Raw genomic sequence first — 24,412 nt, forward strand, 5'->3', positions numbered from 1 at the left:
TAAAGGCTTTCATCTTGGGCCTAATGGATCTTGTTGAGGACCTTAGAAAGAGAATTCCAATCTGCCCTATGGAACGTCTTCTCTGCATTGAAGGGAAGAAGTGCAATAGTTAGCTTCTGCTGTTAAGCCACTTCCATGAGAGCCACTGCCAACCGCGTGTTGTTGTTTGCCTGCCGCTTGCGAATGAAGCCAGATTGTGTTGGAGCAATTATAAATGGCCAGACTTTGTATAGACAGGTGTCCAAGATAGAGGCAAATAGTTTCACATTTCAATTTAGCAGACGCCTATATGAAGGGCATTGTGAGGTGGGTTTGCCTGGTTTAAGAAAAAGGATGATATGATACTCCAGCATGGTTTCATGACCCCTCCGGAGGCCAAGAATGAATTGAACACTTTTACCAGTGGCTCTATCAAAGGAGAGGTATAGGCTTTGTAAAAAGTGTCAGTATAGCCGTTTGGGCCGGGTGCTTTGCATGGGGGAAGATTACTGATCACTGCCCGGACCTCTTTTGGAGAAATAGTCTTCAAGAAAGCGCAACTCCTCTGACCTATCCGAGTCATCTTGACACTGGTTATCGAGTTGTTGAGCCTGGTAGAGGGCCGAATAGCAGCGTCGGGAAACCTCAAGTATTCCATCGGTCTCTCGGCAGAGTCGGCCCTCTCCATCTCCTCATTTCCTAATGTAATTGCGAGTGGAGCGGATTCGCAATTGATATGCTAGGAGTTTATATGGCTTGTGTCCCTTTTTGTACTATGTTTGATAATGTTGGCTGCCTATTTCATCAAGCTCACCTCTGAGTTGGCGCAAGTATCTCAGGGTTCTGTGGGAGCCCCCCCTCACTATATTGTGCTTCTCGGAAGACTGCTTTTGCGGCACCCGCAGGGTCACCGGAGACACCTCACCAGTGTCATTTTCAGAAAAGTAGCGTTCTGTGGCTTCCTTGATGCGGATGTGTAGAATCGGGTCTCTTAAGCGCCATTTAATTAAGGACCTACGGTCAGGGGAATGGGTGTTGTGGGGTCGCTAGCTTAGCGTCAGTCATACTGGGGTATGATCCTAAATAGCGTTAACTTGGATTTTAGCATTGAGGAACTTAGGCAGCAGGGCATGGGAGACCAAGAAGTAGTCGACTCAGGAATAAGACTTATGGATATGTGAGTAGAACATATAGTCCTGCTCTTGGGCGTGGTGACGCCAAACATCTACTAGGGTCATGTTCAATATTTCCTGAGCTAGGACAGACGGCATGCAAGGTTCGTCTTGCCAAGGATGGGAGCGCGATCAAGGTAAGGATCTAGAGCAGTATTAGAGTCACCGCCTAGCACCAGCTCACCATGATGGAAATGTGAGATCATTTTCAAAAGACCAATGTAAAACTCATCCCTATTGCCATTAGGGCCATGGATCGAGGCTATGGTCACCCAAGTGGCACCAAACTTGCCCCGTATGCCTATTTGTCATCCTTCGTGGTCTCTGTAAGTACTGTCTAGGGAAAAGGAGAGATTAGGGCAGAGCAAAATAGCTACTCTTCACTACTTAAAAGTGTAGCAAGAGTGAAATTGCGTGGGATACCAGTAGGAATGGAGCCATTTGATGTCAGCTTGGAGAAACTGCATCTCTTGTAGGGGGACCACATCAATCAATTTGTTAGTGCTGTATGTTTTAGCAGGGTATTCAGGCCGTGAATGTTGAGGGAAACGATGTGGAGAGTGTCATGCGTAGGCAAGTGTGCAAGTTCCCAACACATTCAGGGCAGAATGATGTAGGTCTAGGTCCTGTCCTCTGGAGCGGCGTTCAATGCACATGCCTGTCAGTAACAGTGAAGACTCGACAAAGAACAGAACTAACAATGATGGAGGTGGAGGGCCAAGCAGCTGGAGAGCTGCTGGGCCGTAAGCCATTATGAAAAACAGGTAACAAATCAAAAGGCAAAAGTTTAAGAAGAATAGAAAAGTATACTCTTAAGGACAGTTGTGTTGGACCCCCCCCTAACCTCACCCCACCGACATACTCTTAATCTAATTGAGGAAGAGAAATCGGGTACTAGTAGGAGAAGAGAAAGACTGGCCCCCTCCCCTCCAAACAGTCACAGAGCCAGGACAGAATTCAGGCAATGTTCTGCTGCTTCCGTTCCTTTCTCTTTGCCTTTCATGAGGGTTGGAAATGCTCATTTCAGCCCCCTCCCATTTACTAGAGTAAGGTTTTCAGACTCAGAATGCTGATCCATACCTGGTTGGGGATGGGAGGGTAGTCCAAGCACCTCTTGAGCTTCTTAGTCCGTGCTAGTGGCACTTCTCTTGTCTTGATATGTAAAAAGGTTGCGGTTCGGAAAGCCTCTTCAATACAGGATTTTTTTATGTTGTGTAACATCCTTGATTTACTTCCGACGGGCTAATGTGTTGACCGATATGTCCTGAAATAGAGAAATAGTCTCCTCAGAAAACGATTGGCTCTTGTTGCTGAACTGCCTGCAGGATATGTTCCTTCTGGTGGTAGTAGTGTACAGGAGTCAGAACATCTGTGCCAGGTTCTTTTGTTGTTGGAAGGCTGAATATATCCTGTGAGTGTGATCGAGGAGGACTGGCGACTCATCAGGTAAGTGAAGAGGGCTTGAACATGAGACTTGAGATAAGCGTCTGAATGGAGGAGGCTAGGCCCTGATGCCAATGTTACTTCTCCTTGAGTATTTTTCTAAGTCTTTAGTTTTTTCTTGAATTGCCAGTTGCCCCCACTCAAGTTTTTCAATGCGAGCTGTCCGATTGACGTTGTCGAGGACATAGTTTGCTACTGTTGTCTCTACTGTGGGTAGGCTGGAGTCTGTCTGGCATAAGGACTTGTCAAGGTAGGTTATAGCCCTGGTGAAGTCCTGGCGGAGTGTTGTGGGATCTTAACAAAATTTGGAAAGGATGTCCTCTTTGGTTGCGGGGCATGGGAGTCCAAGCTTGCGCTCTGGGCCAGGCAGAGGCTGGGAAATCCCCCTCTGCCAAGCAGGGTGGGGTTGGAGAGTGTTGTGTGGGTCAGGCTTGTGGAGCATAACCTGTATCAAGGAGGATGTTATGTTATGTTGTAAGATTTTATATAGCGCACTATCTGCCCGAAGGCCTCGTAGCGCTTTATGCTGATAACTTGATCGCAAGAAACATAACATCAGATACTTCAAACTCTAAATAGCCATGTTTTCTAAATTGTATGGAATGTCACTTCCTGTGAGCATGCTTGAATATTCATCGGCAGACTATTCCATAATTTTGCTCCTTGAATGGACAAGGTTCTTTCTCCCCATCTTGCCTTTCTTGCTCTCGGAACCTTAGCCAGACTAGCCGAGGAGGATCTCAATTGTCTGTCTGGTATATAGAAGGTGGCAAATGGTCTGGATCAATGAGGCTTTGATTTATTTGCCGCCATTGCAAGGCAGGAGCGGCAAGATCCAGTCTACCTGTGATGCGTAGCAAAGAGAGTTCAACACACCACACCAACACTCAGATGTCGGACTTGCACCTCCAGTGGTAGCTACTCGGTGAAGAGCAGACTCACACCATTGCAACTATGTAGTTTTAGAAATTGATTAACACCACTGCAGCAAGGTCGCTCCTTGAGCTGAGGATAGTTTTCACCAATCATAGAAGTGCAAAGTGTAGCGGGTGAGAGTCTTACTTGCTGCAGATACCAGGGATTGGGGGGTTGGGAGGAGTATGGTTTTTAGTTTGGTGGGTGGTGCTGGCACTGTAGGGTTCCTCTAAGTACATCTGATTCGGTAGTACCTCCCACCGGACACAAATATCTGGCAGCCCCATACACAATCTTGCATGATCTGGATGCAGCAGGTTGTCGTTACCAATATGACCTCCACCCCTCAGGCCTCATCTCCGGTCTTCACTGTGGGCCCAGCGGCCTATTCTCCAGTGAGGACCTGGGGGAGTCGTCACCTCGCACCCCTTCCCCTCCCCTCTATTCGCCACAATATGTCTGAGACCAGCTCAGACCTGCCTCCTTGGGGCGTCAACTCCTCGCGTCCCATGTCTCTTGTCATGTGTGCCTGACAAGCCCATCCAGTCCAGTCAGCCCTGAATATTGGCCTTGAAGGTGTTCTCATGCAAACAATATTCTCAAGCAGCTTAATAAGAGTAAACGTCACACTTTGCCTTCAACCCAGATGTACAGTTTCCTTTTGTAGGATGCTGGCCCTCTATGTAGTGTGCAGAGCTAGGCACAGTGTGCAGGGGTTCCAGGCAACCTAATGCTCTAATTTTTAGGGTAGCTTGTTAGAGCAGTTAGGCCAATCTTGGAGAAGTGCAAAGCATTTGTTGTACTCACAACATCACTCTTGCAACTCACACTTAAAGGAATAACTAGAGGCCAGTTTATGAAAATACTTCAGATTTCTATGTAATTTTTAAGACCAAGATTATCAAAATTGGTTAAGTACTTTTTAAGATATGAATTTCCTGAAGTTTAATAAAAATAGTCTTTGTGTGTAACTACGCACCATAGGACTCAATGGAAGATCACCTTTAAAAATGCATATAAAATCGTACAGTTAATTTTCCCAGTACTTCTTTTGCAGGTTTGTCGAGGTCCTCGTAGGCACACTGTGCCAGCTGGAGAAGTTCAGGCGGCTCCTGGTTCCGGCGGGAGCAGCAGGAGAAGGTCTCTAGAGCTGGTGCAGGGCCACTGTGGGAGACCACTTTGAAAAGCACTGCACAGTCAAATTTAAAGATGGTTCATTGGGGTCCCCTTGGAGTGTCGAGGTCACAAGGGGTGGGGGACTCAGGTCATGGCAGGTTCTTCGGTGCGGGGCACAGGGTCGCCGGGTGCAGACCGAATCGGTGAGCCAGGAGCTATGCGTAAGGATGCTTTCTGGAGGTAAGTTGGTTCAAGGGTCGCTTGCAGGACAATGGGAGCACTCTGGCAGGAGGTCCAGAGTGTTCCTGAAGTCCCTCGACTGGGGCTTCCTCCTGGTCCTTTTTTCAGCCCTGGGCGGGCTAGTTTTCTCAGTGTTCGACGTTAGCTGACCAATATCGAGGGTATTGGTACGGTTTGACCACTGGAGGGTGCAGTGCCATAAAACTTGGCACACTTGCAGAGTTTGTCCTCGCGGTCATCAGTGTGTCGTTTAGTCCAGCTGCGACTTCCGGTTCGGTTAGCGGCTGGTCAATGAAGTAATTCTCACTGGCTTGCTGGTTTCTTGTTGTAGAGTGGTACCTCCACTCTGGGGGTAGTTATATGATGATTTTCAAAGCCTGGAGGTCCTCTGAGGTTCTTTAGAGTTTTTTCAGTTGTCTAGTAGCTCCTCTGCGCCAATTGTCGAGTCATGGGTGCAGCAGGCAGGGTTTGGTGTCTTTTCTTTGTTGCAGCAGGTCCACAGTTCTCGTGCCTTGGATCTTCTTTGTGCTGGTCTTCTTTTGTCCATTGAATCTGATTTCCTGGTCTAGGGGTGCCTACTAAATACAGTTTTCGGTAGGCATTTTAGGGGGAACGTTGTAGTGACCAGTTGGTCACCTACCTTTGGGTGGCTACACCCACTTAAGTGACCACTTCCTGTGGAAACAGTCACTCCCCTATCCCTATTGGCTATTTTCCTTCCATCCAAGATGGAGGAAAATGAAATGGAGTGCCCTCCTCGCAGGCAATACCTTAAGGGTGGTGCATGCCTGGTGGGGCCACTCCTCCTACTCTTTGAGTTTCCCACCGTTGCTCCTGCCAAAAGTGGGGGTTTGCACAGGGGTTACCATCTGCTGCTGGCAGAAGGATGAGAGTTGAGTTTCAAAAGCGGTTAGCCCTTTGAAGCTCGCCACCAGTGCAGTGCACATTCCTGAGGGAGGGGGTGTTAGCACCTCCACCCTAGAAGGGATTTGTTCAACAAACCAGAGATACGGATCTCTCACCCCACGTTTTGTATATTGGGTGTCTGGAGGTGCAAGCTGGATAGAACCAGTCAGCAATCATGTCAGGGTAGTTCGTTTTTGCATGGGGAACCTCAAAGGTGACCCCTGGGTACATTTGGGGATAAATCCGGTACTGTAACCAGTTTGGATTTATCATTCTTGAGTTGTTTGAATCCAAACAACCCAGGGTTCAGAGTGGCCATCATGTAGCTGGGGAACTTGTATTGACCAGTGTCCAGCACATGTATTAAAATGGCTGCTCTGTTCACTCACTATGTCCCAGGTTTGGCAAGGACACAGTAGGGGCATATTGTTCATGCAGCTATGCCCTCACATATAATATGGTGCACCCTGCCTTATTGCTGGAAGGCCTGCCAGAGGGGTGTCCTGTCCATAGTGTATGCAGTATATGGTGGACAGGGTGCACAGGCAGTGTGCCATATCATGTTTGTGTTTTAGGCTTGCACCAGGACACTCAACCTGCAATGGCAGTGCTGGGTGCATCTAGGTGCATGACCTAGAGGGTGGCACAATCAGTGCTGCTTCCTTCAGGAGACTATCATTAGTACCCCATGCCCTGGGTACCTAAGTACCTTTTACTAGGGACTTATAGTGGTATTTGGTGTTTCCAGTTGTGCCAGTGCATCACAACAGTTTCAGGGAGCGAAGTCTGGCCCAGGGACCCTGGTTAGCAGGGGCCCTGTGCACTATAATTCCTAGGCTACATCGGGTAAAAAGTGGGGGGGCTAACCATGTCAAAAAGATGCCTTTTCTCACACTTTTGGCATTTGATTCTGGTAGACTTTTGCCCACAGTTGGGGTGGTGGGGAGGATACACTCGTTGCCGATGCCTGGTGAAACATTTTCCTCTCATGAGCAATACTGAATTGGCTGTATTTTATAACTTAGCCATGCACATCAGCTTTGAATCTTTTTCGGTTCTCATGTCCCACTGTTGGAAGGCTTATTGAGATACTCTTGAGCAGTATACCTCACTGACTTTAGTGAACAGTTTCACTGTTGTCGTAGTTGGACTCTTGCTGTAGGCAAGACTGCTGGTTTAAGGATGACAGTACTTATGTTTGTAGGTGACTATGCCAGTCCTACAACAGGTCGCAACTGTCATCCCAACCCTCCCGGCTCACAATCGGCACCTCACCAAAAACCCAAACAGCAAAAGGTGATTTGTGGCACCCTTTACGCATGGACTCAAGAGTGTGACATCTTGAGGTGTTGTGGTTAAATGGAGATTACCCCTTTCTCAAATTAACAACATGTCTCAAACAAACACAGGCAATGAAGAAGATGCAGTATGGTTTCAATAGGTTTTATTTAGCAAAACTGCATTCTGCGATAAGTTGCATGGGCTGCAATGATTAGGATAATGAACAGTGCAAGAAACAGAATGGTAAAGACAAGAGTCATTAATACAAAGACCCCTACCATCTTGCAATAACATGAAAGACATGAGTTGTGAAAAATGTCCTAATACCCTAGCATTATAGGCCTAACCTCTCACCTAGAGGAGAGCTAGGTAAATTAAACCTAATCTGCCAATGCCATGTCCATGAGAAGAGCCCCAACCCTCGTTACCTTGGAATGAGGTCTCTGACTCAGACTCCGTGGGGACACAAAGACTGGGTCAGCGTCAATGCGACATGCAGCAGTGATGGCATCTGATCGGAATCCCTCTGACTATCTGTTTAAGTGAGGAGTATTTATACAGATCTGCTTGGACATCTGACGTAGGTCTGTTCCCAAACAATAGATAACAAGGCATGCTTAGGATGGTAATTTATATAAACAATTCCCTCAAAAGCGTGAAGAGGGAAAGTACCTCAAGTGAACACCTACAGTTTGTTTATCTTTGTCGCTTGATATTGACGCCTTAGCACGATGGCACTGATAACGCAATATAAACATGGGCCTAACTAAAAACAAGGCATCCATCTTAAAAGATTTAATTAAATAAAAGCGCTAAAACAAAGCAAGCTAAGTAGGCTAAAAGTCACTGGGTGACGGGGACACGAGTCTGCAAGCCAAAGGCTAAGCTAACTCCTGTATCCCATTAAAACAAACTAGGATTCACTACACTGTAGAGCTAAGCTGCCACTTTCGTGCCTCGCCGTCTTCCAGCCTTACGTGACCTGGTACTGTGTGCCCACCTTTAAGGCTTCACCTTTGGTAACTTAGTAAGCAAGGGATTGTCAAGCTTATTAGTTCAAATGGGCATAGTCAGTAGTGTGTGGCAGGGTGGGGAGGAAATGCTGTAATTTTGGTACTAGTTGAAGAAAAGTTTGCATAACATTTGGTTCACAGAGTAAAGGTAAAAGAGAATCTCTTTCCTCCTGTTCCCCTGCTGAAAGCGCTATAGCTTGAATATGGACCTGCATGTTTTGCCTCTCTTGGAACAAAATTGTATTTGCAGATTGTTCTCCGTCAGTTTATACATGGTAGAATAAATTGATGTTAAGTCTGCAAACTTCCTCCCACTTGGGTACAGGAAATGTATTGGATCTGCTGCTGCAAAAAGAAGGGTGCTGCTTTTATTAACCAGACGCAGAGGTGTTTGCCTTCTAGAAGTTGGGGATATTGCCTCAAATAATGCAGGCAATGATAAACTCTCTACAACAGTCACGGTGGGACTCATGTCAGTCTAAATGGCACCCCTAGATGGAGTGTACTGTAGGTGCACCCGAGAAGGAGTGTACTGTAAATATAGAAATGCTCTTTGGAAACAAGCTGCCCACTGAGAACATAGCTGATTTTTGTCAATAAGGCATCCGGTACATTGTTTAACTCTGCAGAGTTAAAGTTATCAACCAGTGTCCCTCCTCCAACAATGATGAAAACAAAGTCCATTTGGCAAACGTTGTCAGTATAATTAGCACCAACTACAGTATGGGCATACTATCTGTGGACTCCACAATTTCGGTAAGTTGGCCAGAAAAAAACTCCTGAATTAGCAATGACCTTCAAATTCCAAACCTTGGACCCTGTGATAGAATTTGCATCAAAGAGGAAAGAGTATCTACTTTTGAGCAGTAAATCAAAATACAGCTTCCCCCGGTGTAGGAAGCCAAAGATCTGGAAGTAAGTTAAAACAACCTTAATTCTAGTTGAAGGAGGTGTGCATACAAACTGAAAAAATACTTCTAAGTCGTTTAGGCTGTAGGAACGTCAGTGACCAAAAAAACCCTTGTAGTTTGTTTGAACCTGACCCCAAATACAACATTAAGTGTTAAATCAGCTATTTCTGTATTTTCACTAATGTAATCCCCTTTGTAAGCACACTAACAGACTACCATCAGAGATGGTGGTGTTACACATACTTGCCCCAACCGCACCCTCCTGCACAGATATCTAGCGCAAAAACATGAAATAACTTACTTCCGTGTCCTAAAGTATTTTCCATGCTAGCCTGGTATAAAGACTCTTGCAAATTCTCAGATTGGCAAGGGTGAGTCGCACACAGGGTGAGTATAGGCTGAGAAGCCTTACCAAATTTCAGTGATTTGATAGGAGAGGCCCCTGCTTGCTCCATAATGGCATCTGCAACTCAGACTTAAAAGGAAATTGAAAAAAAAACAGACAAAGCAGTAGTAAGAAAAGAGAAAGGGACAGGCAATTAGATTCTCACTCTTAAACCAGTTTGTGTTCATGAGTTAAGAACATTGCAAGTGCCCACTGCTGCTTTGCTCAACTTAAGGATTTAATAGTTATATGTAGAGTTGTAGGGTGCTTTCCCCCAGTTTGGGAGAACTGGAACAGAGGACTTGAAGACTTAGGTGGAACTTGAAGCAAGAAGAGGTCAATTTCAGTAAATACCTGGCCACTTTTGGAGAAAAAGGATAGGACTTGGAGATCAGTAGTGGCCTACTAGTTTCAGTCTGTTGCGATTTCAGAGGAAAAGGAGCTTGAAAAGGATGGAGTGAATTCTATGAATAATGAAAAATTTCCTAGCTATTATTACGGAAAGTTTCAGTTCTATTAAGGACACGGAGGGGAGGATAAGGCTTTTCTTTCTCTACTTTATTTTTACCAGCAGCCATTAGCTTCAAGAAGATTCAACAAAAACACATTTCCCATGAGTCCTTAGGAAAGAAAGAAAACAGGTCATCCAATCAGAGCACTGCATAATCATATAACAACTATTGAAGACTTTCTATCCTCCTCTTTCTTCGTGCGGACACAGTCCCCTTCTCCAAGATCACTCCTGTTCATCGGAATCTGTCCCTGAGGAAAATAATCATAATGTAAGCGGTCTGGATTCAGATGTTCAGAACTCAAACACCAATCCACAGTGTGAAAAGAACCCTTTAAAAATATCGAATCGCATACCATCATAACAAACTTTTCAAACTTTCATTTACACATTTACATTGCTGGAAAAATTCAAACATAATGAAGCATCTTATTTCTTTGGGTGAGCATGATAACTTTGTAAGAAGAAAAAAGGGGCGGGCTAGTCTTCGTCTCTGTGTCCTTGATAGAAGTGAAACTTTCTGTTATGTTAGCTACGACATTTTTCATTCTATTTCAGGACCCAGAGGTGAGGATTAGTCTAGTTTAAAGCTTGTCTGCTACTAGACTTGCCATATTTGTGATAGGTTTGAAATAAAACCTTTTAAAAGTAGTCTGAAGACCAGTCCTCTACATTGAGAATGTCTTCTGATCTAACACCCAAATAAAAAGCCTTAGATGCCCTGGCTCCCCTCACTGAATGAGCCCTGAAATGGGAAATATCAATACCAGTCTCTTGCATTGCAGACCTGACCCATGTGGCAATAGTAGGGGAAGAAACCCCTTTGTGAGGTTTAGTAAGAGCAATCAACAGTTGTCTTTTGCCAGGGGATGAAGATCCTCTGTCATATTCTCATACGCCTTTGCCTTAACCATACATAATTTTGGAACATCTGGAAATGTTGGATATGACACAATTTTAGAATTATATTTTGTTTGCCGAGCAATATGAAAAGTAACCCATTCTGGGGTAAATACCGTACCTGCTAGATCCAGAGCTCTCAAATCCAAAACGCTTCAGCAGGAACTGAGACACAATAAGGTGGCTAATTTAGCTGACATTAGTTTCCTTGATAAGTATTTATTGGAGGGCCATGACTTAAACAAGTTTAGAACCTTATTTACGTCCCACAACGTGGAATATCTGGGTTCGGATGGAACTGACAACCTTATACCCCTCAGGAGTTTGCAGACCAAAGGGTGCTCACCCACCAGGTGTCCATCTATCGGCAGATGGCCCTCCGAAATAGCTGATCGGAATGTATTATTTGACCTGTAAGCCATACCATCTACAGCTGCCACAAAGTTCAAGACGTGGACAACCTCTGCCCCCAAGGGATCCACTGGGTGTTGGAGACACCAATCCAGCCATCGAGACCAGGCAGACCAGTATCTTTTACTCGTGTTAACTGCCCAGGCTTCGGCAAGTAACGTGACCGCCTCTTGTGACATTCTCGGGACTTTCCCCTTTCCCAGTAATTTGCCAAGCCCCGAGACAGAGTGCCTGCTAGGACTAGCTGATGAGGATTACCTTGGAGATCCCTGAGGAGATCTGGAAATAGGGGTAGAGGGATTGGATAATCCCAAATAAGTTCTTTTAGAGCTGGAAACCAAACTTGAGACCTCCAAACCGGGGTGATCACCACCAGATCTGCACTCTGTCTACAAATCTGTGTGAATAGTCTCATTATCATCGCAAATGGTGGAAACGTGTACCCACACTTCTTGCTCCCGTCTTGGAAAATCTCATCGTGGAAACCAATTTTGGATCAGGACGCCAACTACAATATCTGTCCTGTTGAAAGTCAAGATGAGAGCACACTTACATGAAGTTTCCATGGACTGGTATCCCTCCAATGACTGGACTGCCAGTCCGCCACCTTGACTGGTTTTCCCTGGAAGATGTTTCACTGACACTGAAATTTGATGTGCTAGACAATAATCCCACAATGTTCAAGCAGAGTCGGAAAGTGCCTTCAACCTTTTCCCTTTGAGATGGTTGCCATATAAAAACGTTGCTGCATAGTCCATTTTGAGAAGGGCACAAGACAGAACTTTGCCTTTGGTCCAGCATTTTACAGCTAAGGAACTTGCCATTAGATCCAGACAGGTTATGTGAAGGGTGTGTTCTGCGGACAACCATTTTCCTCCTGTGGAACATTCTCCGCAATGTGCTCCCCAGCTCAAATTGTTGGCATCCAACTCTATCACGAGGTTGGGTTGGCAGCCAAAATTGCTCGCCATTCCAGGCTTCCATATGGAAAAGCCACCATTGGAGAACCTCTTTCACTTCCGCAGAGAAAGGGATGTGTTGGGAGTAGGTAAGACCTCTTTGAATATAGAAAATCTTCAGACGTTGCAACTCCTAATAATGGAGGGGACCCAGAAAAATGTATGTGTGGAGGATGAGAGGAGCCCCATAATTCATGCAGTGAACCTACGAAATCTGTGGTTTGGATAGGGTTCTTTTTAGCCAAGGGATTCCAGCAGGTAGATAGTCCACTGCAAGTGTGTGATCAGGCGTACCTGGCATTGGTTCATGAGAAGGATATAGTCTAGATAAACAATAAGACGTACACACCAAGCTCTTAAGTGTTTCACTGCCGTTTCTACCATTTTGGTGAAATAACATGGAGCGGAAGATAGACTGAAAGGAAGGAACGTGAACTTGAATATACGCCTGTGAGTGGGAAAGATGACAGTTGGGCTGTTTGCACCTTTCCTCTATACTGACACAAAGGGAGCTGGGGTGTAGCCTGCAAATCCTGATGGGCCATCTGGGCTGAGGGGAGGAGTGATCACTCAACCCTTTCAGGTGTGTGCCTGCCCTTACACAATGCAGTCTCCAACCTCCTGGTGTGTGTCTGGGGCCTGGCCTGGGCAGGGCAGAATCTCACAAACAAGAGAGACTTTCCTTTGAAGTAGGCCTACTTCAAAGGCAGAAAGGGGTATAAAAAGAGCACCCAAACCCCTTCGAAAATTAGATCACTTCTGGAATCAAGAGGAGCCTCTGCCAAGGAGAAGAGCTGAGGAGAAGTGCTGCCCTTCCTTTGACTGTGCTTCGTGTGATATCCTCCTGTTGCTGCTTCTGCCTTTGAAAGAGGACAAAGACTTGACTTTGTGGTATATTACTGCTTGAGAAGAATCTCCAAGGGCTTCAACTGAGCTTGCCCCCTGTTCTGAAGTCTCAGGTCCATCAAAGACTTCCCCTACCAGAACCTGGACTCTGTGCTGAGACTCCTGCCCTGACAAGGGGTTCCCTGTTCAGTCACTGGGCCCTTCAAAGGAGATGCTGTTGAAAGTCCAAGAAAACCGACTTCAGACAACTCCGGACCAACACCGCTGCTGAATCCCGTGACATCGCCTGCAACCGACTCCGTGGTCTTCGCTGGAGTGTGGCGACCCTCGCAGGCCCAACACCGCTGCAGTCCCCTCTAATACTTCGACTCCGTGGAATTCGCCACACCACATCGTGACCACTTGATATCGACTCTGCCCAAAGTGCACAGATTCAGTGCTTTGCACCAACGCTGCCTCACCTCCACCACTCCGCAGCAAGGACCCGACGCCTCTGCTCCTTTGTTCCGCAGCACCAGAACTGACGCCGCCTCGGATCCAGTGATGCCATGATCTCCGACTTTGTGCACTGGCTTGTTTTCACACTTTACTAAGGTACTGTACCTGGGGGTCTGCGTGACTCCGTACCCGATGCTGTTGGCATCAGATTGTTGGGAACAACTCTGTCACGACACCGTGTTATCACCTCATCGAAGTATTTTGTTTATAAGCAATATTTTTTAATTTATTCTTTAAAAAAATCAGAACTTGACTTGTGTATGTCGGATTTTTGTTGCTTTTAGTCTTGTTTTGTTTAGATAAATATTGGCTATTTTTTCTAAACTTGTGTTGAGTCATTTTGTGGTGTTTGTTTGCTATATTACTTTTGCTATATTAGTGTGTGTTGGTACAAATACTTTACACCTGATCTCTGAAGTTAAGTCTACCCGACTAGAGTGAGGGTCCTTGCTTGGACAGGGGGTAACCTGGCTGCCAACCAAAGACCCCATTTCTGACATACATCAATCCTGTATTCATGTTCTATCCTATCATGGTTAATTAATTTGTCAGAAGTTTGGATTCAGCATAAGATATGAATAAGATAAGTCTGATGCTAAATTCCTCGGAGATGGGTGCAAACGAAATTCCTTTATATGCTTGAGGTGTGACTAAAAGCCTTTAATAATCTTGATTCAGGTGAATAAATTTAGGCTCGAAGAAGGCAATGAGCAAATGCGCACCTGAATGGAACAGATGCTTTACATTTTTTTTTTTTGCATCTGCAGCACACAGGGAAATTCCTTGTGTGATCTGTGAAAGAGAGGGTTACCAGCATATAATAAAATGCACACAAGTCACTACAACTGGATAACTTGCAAATGTGTCTCTTACACATATATCTATATTCCAGAGGATATTACTTATCAATCACAGTTGCAAACGTAATTAAAAGCATTAGAAGTATTGCAGGTTGACGTGGAGACTGCTTACAAGTTGTCTGCCTCCTTCACAGAATATTAGGCCTTAGCAATTAGGCAGCTGACTACTTTTAATGCATCAAGTGAGGATGTTCCCATCAAAAATTTATGAATATTTTTCAAAGCAAATAATGTCCCCCTAAATCAGTCAATTTAACTTCATTTCAGTACATGATACTTGTCCCCTGATTATTAGCTTAATGTAAAACCAATTGAGCTTGGCTGTTAATGCAAATTGCTTTTAAAAAAAATCAGATTACAAGATTTTAGCTAGAAGAATTTTAATAAGATGATGACAAAAACTCACAAGCTAATAAGAGGAAATGACAACTGGTTTAAACATGCAGCTCTTAGTTAACAATGCCCAGTAAGTTAGCTAGAACTATTCCACAATAATATTTCAGCCTGGATTTTCTCTTTCTGGTTCTGAAGAGATTATGTTTCCTTCCCCGTTGAAGGAGATGATTGTCTTTCTCCCAGACAGCAGCAGTTATTGTTAGTGACCGAAAATCAGGGGCACATATTGCTAAGGAGAGGTTCCAAGCATGGGGCGCAGTTATCAGTTTTTCAGGGATGCAAAATTAATCAAAACAATTTTGAGGTAATGTTCAACACCGCCTAAACTGTTTTTATAAACTATCGTAGTAATACTACAAAATGTTACTTAGCAGCCATGTTCTCAGAAAGTTTCAGATGAATTATCTTCCTCTTCCAGGAAATGTTTTTTGTCTCATGGAGAAATAGTAGGTGCTCACCTCTCTATCATTGGTAGTGTAGCATTAGTTACAATTGCAGTTTTACTGCTACTTCTCTTAGATTTAAGTGTGGTATCTTTTATGCCAATGTTTTCTTCAGAAAGGTTAAGGATTTATTCCCAGGTTATAACATTAGGTAAGCATCCACCTACGAATCAACAAAAACTGTAATTACAGAATTGAGAGTATGATGGCCTTTGTCCGCTTTTAAAGTATTATCATGCAGCCCTAGATGAATCACAAGCAAGGTTAGTAGCATAACAGAAGGGGTTATGGTTTGTCAGTTCCTTTCGTGAAGTCATAATAATGAGAGAAAAGGTTCCATGTCCTCCCACCCTTCCAAATAATCCCACTGTCTCTAAAAACAGTCAGTTATAAGGTGCTTCGGACCTTTATTAAACAACATCTGTCAGTCTTCTATTATCTCAGGATCCAGGGAATGCATGTTAAAACACAATTGTGGGATGCTGCCAAATTTCCCCCTTTCTAGATACTTTTTTGTGTGACAGGTGGCACTTATGTGTAAGTGAGAATGCTGGGGATGTATTCTTGGTTATAAAGAATAAGTCACCTCATAGTTTGTTCCATTGAAAGGAACAGTAGGTAAATTGAGAGCGGCGAGTCCTACTACTTGTATCTGCAGGTACAATCACGGCTCTAAACCTTCCAAGATCCTTTGGGTCCTGAGATTATAGCACCAAGCTTGTTTTCAGGGATTTCAAGCCAGATAGGAATGAGTTGGTTCAGGGAAGGAAGCTCCTTTGAATATTTCTTAGAGATATGAGTCCACCTGATTATAATGGTATGGAGGGATGCTTGCTGGGTGTCTGTTGGATGATCTGGGTCATCAATTTAAAATAAATCCAGTACTTTAGCTTGGGGGTTTCTGTAGTATTCAGTTGCTCTGCAACACAGGTTGAATAGCATTATTCCAACGTGATGCCCCAGATTCTCCTCCTTGCTGAACAATCGCAGGTTGCACATGTTCCAACACTGTAATTAAAATTATAATTGTATCAGTATGTTGTTGGAATCCCGTAAGTAAATAACCACCATGCACCAGAGTTCATTTGCTAAGGGGTGGAGGTTTGTGAGGGCAATGAACTTCACATTGACTAACACTAGTAGTGCATCTGTTTATTATATTTATTTTGGACTTGGCCCTCTCTGTAGGGTCACCCCCAAACATTTTGCCTTCACCCCCCTGTCGAATTTGTTTTTGTTGGTCTTACTACTATTCACACTTTACTACTGCTAACCAGGGCTAAAGCGCTTGTGCTCACTCCCTAAAACTTGGTAAAATGTGGCTAACACCGATTGGCATATTTCATTTACTAATAAGTCCCTTGTAAAGTTGTATACTATATATCCAGGGCCTGTAAATGAAATGCTACTAGTGGGCCTGCTGCACTTAAATGCAGTTTTAAAGAGCCAATTTAACTTGGCAAAATAACCCCCTTTCCAAGCTGTAAACTCCCCTTTAATTACCTGTCACCCAGCAGTTGTAGTGAGGGAGTGGAAAACTCAATTTCCATTTCCCAAACTACAACAGGGCCCAAGGGGACGGTCCTGGCAACGAGTAACACTTGATATCCTGCAAGCTCTATAAAGCGAGACCTGTGTCCCGCTGCACAGGATACGAGCGAATCGCGCCTGGGCAAAGCCCGTTCCAAGGGCAGGCCCATCATTGCCAGGAAGAGCAGGACAACCCTCCCTGGATTTTTCCTAAGGAAACCGGAGACTGTACGCTACATGGTTAGCGCTACCGACCTGGCTAAGATTTTATGTGAATCTGTATGCAGGTTCTTAGGCTGACTCCTTCTGTGTGGCTGCTGTTACATTTTCTGACAAAGTTACTGTGGAATTATCTTGAGGTAGATGAGCCCCCTTTACTTTTTGCTATTACATAGAGGTGGGATGCTGCCTCTTTGAGTATTAGTCCCAGTAGTACCCCAAGGCAGAGCTGCTCCCTTTAATAGTGGTGAAGGGGAAAGCCAAGGGGAGCCTGTATGGAACCCTTAAGATTGCGAAACTGGGTGATTCCAGTGCAGCTAAAAACTGTGTGGTGGATGACATCAACAATTTAATTGAAGTGGAGTTTTGCAACAGAAAAATCCGGATATTTTTAAAAAGAACAGGAATGCCCCAAAGCATCCATTTAGGTCTACTGGTAATAAAAGCCAAGTACGCACTATTGAGAATGATGTGGGACCCTCAACTGTGGACTCACTGAAGGGTGTGGATTTAGCGACCTCAATAACTGTCTGGCAGGCCTGGTAGAACTATACTAAATCCTAATGTGACATTTGAATTATCTTGCTCAAACCGTTTTTTTTTCCCTGACACAATCAGTTAAAGAGTGCTTAAATGAGGCTACTGAAAATAGTTGCTTATTGACACTGGGGGTGGGGGTGTGGGGTTGAACAGAGGAGGGACCCAGCAATCCCAGTATCAGCACTAATAGTAATTATAATTGCCAGAATCAACTGCCCCAACTCCAGTTGACTATCAAGAATCTAGTCACTGAAGTTTATCTTCTTAGATCAAATGTGGGATTCCTATCTGCTAAACTTAGGTAGTTTAATCCACGTGGTGGGAATGCAGAGTTTTGCACACACACAGAAGATAAGAGAATACACCTTTACATGAGTCAGGGTAACATCAAGTTACTCTACTCGATCAGAGGTGTGCAACTTGCAGGATGGCTTGGAAAAGTCCAGAAATATAGATCATCTTGTATGCGGAGTGGCAGGGTGGGAGGGATGAACTGCTCACACATGCAGAAGTGCAGCAGCAGAGTGCACACACTAGGGCCATTATGAGGAGCCATCTCACTGCCAATGGACACTACCCAGTAGGAGATAGAAGTACAATTTTCATGGTTAATGTCTCCAAAATACCATCCTCATCCCTAGAAAATGGCAAGACTTTAATAAATAAGGTCACCCATTGGATACGGCAAGTTAGACAATGCTGCTCCATTATTAGATGTGATACAGTCGCCACAAGATGAAGACGCTTGAATGACTATTTTGATTATATCAATTTGGAGCCCGTCAATGCAAAATATTGGAGCGGGACTGGTGAATCTAGACCAACACACTAAACCGGTCAATGGCTCTAAGATCCAATTTAAGTATTCCCTACCAAGGTGAAAGGAGGTATACAGTTTAGGGAACCATGCCCCCTCTCTCCCCCAACCAGATCCCTGATGTCCCCAATATCACAAGAGAGGGGGGCCACCAACATAGGGGAAGCTGGTGTTAGAGCATGATGGCAGAAGGGATTGCCAGCACAAATAATTGGGCAACATTAACAAGAGCAAATGTGTACCCTGCTGCTACCATAGTCCTAAATCCCAGCACTAACCACAACTACTATTTTGAGGTAGATAGGCAGTCCCCAGTGAATGAAGTGGGGAGCCAGCCTAGTAAATGTGCACAGGTCCAGCAATATAAGGTTGTTAAAAAGTTAAGAATACTCTCCTGGAACCTAGCAGGCATTAAGTCCAAGCTCAGCTGTAAGGGTGGGGAGACTTCATTGATAGCTATGACGTTTGCCTCTTTCAGGAGACTTGGGCCACTACTGTGGTTCATAGGTTGAGATTTTCACATTTAGTGTGGAAGCAGCCCTGGCTCCTATGGGTCGACCAAAAGGGGGCCTTAGTATTTGGGTTAATGTCAACTTACATGTCAAGATCAAAAAACTGGTAACTGATTCGAGGAATTTTCTAGCTATCCACTGCCATAGTCTGAATGGGGGCCAGTCTGTTTTTGTAGTTTTATAGCAGATTTCCCACTAAGTACCAGGATTCCCCGACTTTAATTGCACTCAAGTGATTTTCTGGACAAAGTGGAGGACATGGACCAGTTATTACTTGCAGGGGACTTAAATACCACATATGAATCCTTGGAAATGTTGGCTGATGTGATAGAGGGAAGAGGAGTAGGAGTGTGGAATCCCCGGGCTAAGACACATGAGCCCCTCCAGAAACACGAGAGTTTCATTTTAGAAAGCCTCCCTTACTGTAAAGCATAGATTAAGAGCTTGTAATGGGCATTCTAGCTCCCAAGTATACATTTAAAAGGGTTCATTCTTGTACTAGAATCAACTATATCCTATTGGATTAATTTATCATCCTGGTGCTGCATTATTGCCATGATGATAAAATACAGGCAAGATAGTGATCATCATGCCTTGGCCTCAGAAATGGATAATAAGTATATCCCTTTGGATGTTCAATCAGTAAGAGAAGTCCCTCCGGATATTTACTAGCAATAATAGAAGGAGGAATAAATGGCCTATGATTGAGGGAAATTAGGTGATTCTCATCCAGATATGAGATAGTAGTACTCGTATTGACTTTGGGAAATATGAGGGTAAGGCACAAATAATTTTAAATACATGAATTTGATGGGCAAGATAAAAACCTTCTATAAAATAGTGAAGTGTATTGCTGCCATATAATAAAGAGAAATGATCTGATAAGCACTTTAAGGTAGCAAGGAAAGACCTGATGGATGTCATAAAATCAGGCTGCAGGGATTTAGTTGCCCTGAAAAGGGCGCTATACAAAAAGGTGTCATAAAAGGCCAAAAGAAACTGGGAAGAATGTCTTTGGAGAGATCCATTATTTGAAGCTAAAACTAAGGATAGTGAACAATCTTTACACATTTTGGCAAAAGGCTCACAGAAACAAGTCATCAATGACGATCACTACATTCAAACTCTGGTTCGGGAAATACTTTTTAGCACACTATATGCTGGTGCGGGTGCTGAGGATTTATGCTGTATTGATACTGATGGAGAGGTGTGGCCGGGTAATAATTCACTTCTAGTTTGGAGGAAACTAAGACAGCCCAACTACGTGACAAAGAGGTAAAGCACTGGGAATAGATACAATCCAGGGTGACCTTTTTTCTTTCTGAACCAGACGTGTGGAATATCATTTTGAATTAATGCCATCTTAGTGGATGTGGTAGTTCCTGATTCCTGGTTGGAAGCTGAGTTGGTCCCAGCATACAAAAAGGGGGACATAAGTGGTTGGGTGAATTATCAGCCTATTAGCCGTATAGACATATTGCAGAAATTGTTTTGCAGGCACTTGTTGGAGCGATTACAAGCCTGGATAAGGGTCAATCAGATTCTCTTGCCCTTTCAGGCTAGGTTAGAGAGAACACTAGTAATATTGACCAACTATTTAGGTTCCTGACAATTTTATGGAATTATGTGGTAATTAAGAAAGAACATGTATATGTTGTATTTGTAGATAAAAGTGCAGATTTTGACCTTCTCCCTAGAAGGAAATTGTGGGCAGCCTTAAGAAAGTTAGGAGTCCCAAATTATCTTTTACAAAGGATAATTATTCTCAATCAAGGTGATTATGCCCAAGTAAGATGGTGTCAGAAAGGTGAGCTTGCATGAACAGAGGGGTAAGACAGGGGTGCATATTGGTACCAGCTCTGTTCACCCTATACATAAATGGGCTATTTGATTCACTACATAACTGTAATGGGAATTTTCCTAACATTGCAGGTAGTCTTGTAGTGTCTCTGATGGTTGCTGATGACACACTACTTGTATCAAGAACACTGTTGGGTTACAAAACTTGCTGAATACATTTTTGGAGGCTTGTGGGGCACTTGGTCCAGAGGATAAAATAAATAAGACCAGATTTATGTCATTCAATCCTCATAAGGCGTTTAAAGGCAAGTAGAAAATGGGTGGCAGCTACGTAGAACAAGTTAAATAGTTTGACTACTTGGGGGTAAGGACTACAGACACACCATCGTGGACCCCCACATATCTCCAAGAGTCAATGAATACTTCAGCACGTCAGTTTCTGCATAAGTCAAAAGGTTGAAATCACGTACCCACCAGCCATTTATCAAGTAAAGGGGGTTGGCGCAGCACTCTATGGATCTGAGATTTGGGGTTTCCAGAATTTGGAGCCAATTGTAAAAATAGAAAACACCTTTGTGAGATTGATTCTGGGCTTACCCCCAAATGCGCACCTGACCCCAATATGACTGGATCTGGAGTTCAACAGCATAGCCCATACTGAAGTATTTGAACCTTTAGCATACTGGATCTGAGTCCGGTATAACAACTCACTGCTCCCCATACAAAAGGAAGTATTCTTTAAGCATGCAAAGTCATGGTTACATAGATTTGGATTTAGTGATCATTGGGTTAATCCTACTGGCATCCAGAAGAGTAGCCTGGTGTTGCCGAAGAAGAGTTACTAGACTTATATTTGTGTCCTTTGGTTAAACCGTGGTACAGTGGGGGTTTTAACAGAAAGGTTCTTGCCTCTTGCCGTTCAAAAGCCAGTTTGCCTTTCAAAGAGTTCATAAATCAAGTTGAGGCCCCCCCCCCCCAAAGCTAAATCATTGTACAGGCAATCTAGATACAGCATTTTACCAATCAATGGATATTGTTACAACTGGAAAGGGCAGATCTATCTCTCGCTCTCTCTCTTGCTCCCCCTAACCCCCCCCAGCCCCCACCCTCAAATTATGCTCGTCTCACTCTGAAGCCGAAGAGCACTTCCTATTTCTGTGTCCATAGGATAATCTGGTTGATTCCAATTTGCCACATTTTGTTGGCAAAACAAATGAGGCCCACAATCAGAAAACTTAAAAGCAATACCACATCATGGCCGATTTTTGCCCTATCCAGATACTTGTTGTACGCATGGCTTCTCAGATGTAAACACTTAACACGTCATCATATGAATTGTAACAGTTGAATTCATTACATGTTTTATTACTTTTTTAACCTGTTGTATTTTACTGTCATTTTAAACTTGGACATTCTAGAAATTAATAAGCTTTTTATGTTTGTAATTCTTTATCCCTGTATAATGCTAATCAGTAAATGACGGCAGAGGATATTGTGATATATGTGCTTTTATGTTTTTTGTATAAAACTGAATAAAAACTATTCTACTACTACTACACGTCACTCCTAAGGTATACCTAAGGGAGCCCATAAGGCAGGGTGCATTTTATGTGAAAGGTTAGGCATGTACTTTTAAATTGTACATGTCCTGGTAGTGAACAACTCCTAAATTAGTTTTTCACTACTGTGACGCCTACCTTTCCTTTAGGATAGCATTGGGTTGCCTTTTTACATGTATTAATTGCTAACGTTTGATTGGGAACAGGTAAACATTTTACTCTTTGATGGTAAGGTTGGATTTTACGTTACAGTTTTGAAAACACCACTGGTAGAAATTTGGCAGTTTCCTGCCCTAGCTGTTTGGTGCCTGCAGCCTGTTCCTATGTCACATGACTTCAAAATGATTCTCACTTCTACTTCAAAAAAGGCACCAGGTATAAAAAGAGAACCCTCAGACCCAGTCTTAATTTAACTTTCTGTATCTGTGGAAGGACTCTCAGAAGACTGCGTGCTGCTGCTGTGGGCCTGGTGTGTACTTCCGAATACTGCTGCGGGCCTGCTGTGTACTTCAGAATACTCCTGCACCTGGAAGGACTGCTCTGCTGCCTAAAGCCTGCCATTAACCCTCAAAGGCCTTCATGTGCTGTTTGAGCCCTGCACCTCTTCTTGAACCCAGTACTACCAGAGTAACTGCAAGGGTTGGTCTCCTGAACAGAGCTTCAGGGACAGACAGAAAAGGCTCCAACCATTGTGAGGCCACGCCTTAGCCCAGCCTGAGTGCATCCTAGCCCCTCAAGTGGTGTCCTTCCAATCCTGGTCACATAGTGGTGGTGTAGGGTGCCCAGACAGTCAAAATCCAAAACTAGGTACTTGGGATTTTTTGGGGGCTAAAGACTGCTCTGAGAACCAAGACAAGACTGAGAAGAACCTGCTCATCCCTCTGTCCAAGGTGCATCACCCTGACTTTGCAGCAAATGACGCTATGTTCTTCTCCACAGCAGAAAATCCTGTTGAGCAGTCCTTTGCCAAAGGTGTATTTGGTGCTACTGAGCTCCCGTCAGCTGCAGCCTCTAGTTTCGTCCCGCTGGAGATTTTCGACTTCAAAAAAAGGAATTTAAAGCAAACATAGAAACCTTCACCGCAACTTTGTCCAGCGGCTCCCCAATTATGACGCCTCCTCCTCTGACATAGCCTGCAGCTTTGCCCTGCTGAACTTTCACCCTGTTAGTCTTTTTCTGCAAATTTCTTCTAAGTCGGAAGGTAAACGCTGACCGGGCCCAATCCATTTTTTGTATCTTACTCTTGCTCCCTCGCAGTCTGTAATATTTTTTTACTTTGATCCAGTCATGAGTGATTAGATGTCTGTGGTTGGTGCTTTGATCTTTAGCTTTTACCTTAAAATTTAAAAATAAATAACTCCAGTTCTGCTAATTAGATTTTTGCCGTTTTGGTCTCAAATAATTTAATACAGTTTACTCTGTTTTTCTAAATTGGTGTGGGATTTTTCTTGAGTTGTGTTTTTCTTTTATTGCTGTGTGTGCTGCATTAAATGCTTTATACATTCCCTCTAAGTTGTAAGACAGTTAAGCGCAGGTTAATTTAGTGATTTCTGTGGTTCTCCCTGATGCATATTGTGGATGTTGCTTGAGCAGATTTAACACCCCAATTCTCATAATTCAGTTACTTTCTACTTAAATGTATGTATTAACCTTAACATACATGATTTTAAGAGAAAAAATTGAACAAAATGAATGTTTTTGTGCTTCTGCAAAATAAAAGATATAGAACTACGAGTGTAATCTTGATAACATTGTGTCTAAGTGGTGAAAGGAACTTTGTCAGTGGCACTATAGATGGATTCAAACATATTTTACATATGTTCTTGTACTTTTTCAGGTTTAGAAGCCTTTTCTTCAGATCCTGTACTTTTGAAGTCAGTTGAAGGTAAAGCATGTGGAAAGATACTTGCAGCAGAAATTTTGGAAAGGAGTGACATTCCCACCATGGTTTTGTATGACACGTCAGGCGATGACGATATCAATATAAATGCCACATGTATTAAGGATTTATACAACAGATCGCTTGAGCTACAAATAAAGGTATTACAGGTTTACTGTATAAACATGAACATTTTATCTCCTAAGATTGCTTCACCCATCATCATTGTAAGCTTTAACCAACAAACACTCATACAATGTACATAGGTATGGTTAAAAGCATATTGCTCAACAGTCTGACTATTCTTCATCTTTTATTTTGGAGCAGAAACAGTAGTCTTTAGTTCACATGGTTACAAACACTCAATAGCC

At 43.6% G+C, this 24,412-nt stretch overlaps 1 protein-coding gene across 4 annotated transcripts in view; it reads left to right on the forward strand.

Moving 5' to 3' along the window:
- TDRD7 (tudor domain containing 7) overlaps positions 1 to 24,412 on the forward strand; it is a 779,147-nt gene that overhangs the window by 364,133 nt on the left and 390,602 nt on the right. For all 4 annotated transcript variants that reach the window (XM_069236519.1, XM_069236523.1, XM_069236528.1 and 1 more), the window contains one exon: positions 24,000 to 24,202. In XM_069236519.1, coding sequence (XP_069092620.1) covers positions 24,000 to 24,202 — 203 coding nt within the window. The remainder of the gene's footprint in view (positions 1 to 23,999; positions 24,203 to 24,412) is intronic.

This window comes from Pleurodeles waltl, chromosome 1_2 (genome assembly GCF_031143425.1).
Source record: "Pleurodeles waltl isolate 20211129_DDA chromosome 1_2, aPleWal1.hap1.20221129, whole genome shotgun sequence".
In the NCBI taxonomy this organism is placed as follows: Eukaryota; Metazoa; Chordata; class Amphibia; order Caudata; family Salamandridae; genus Pleurodeles; species Pleurodeles waltl.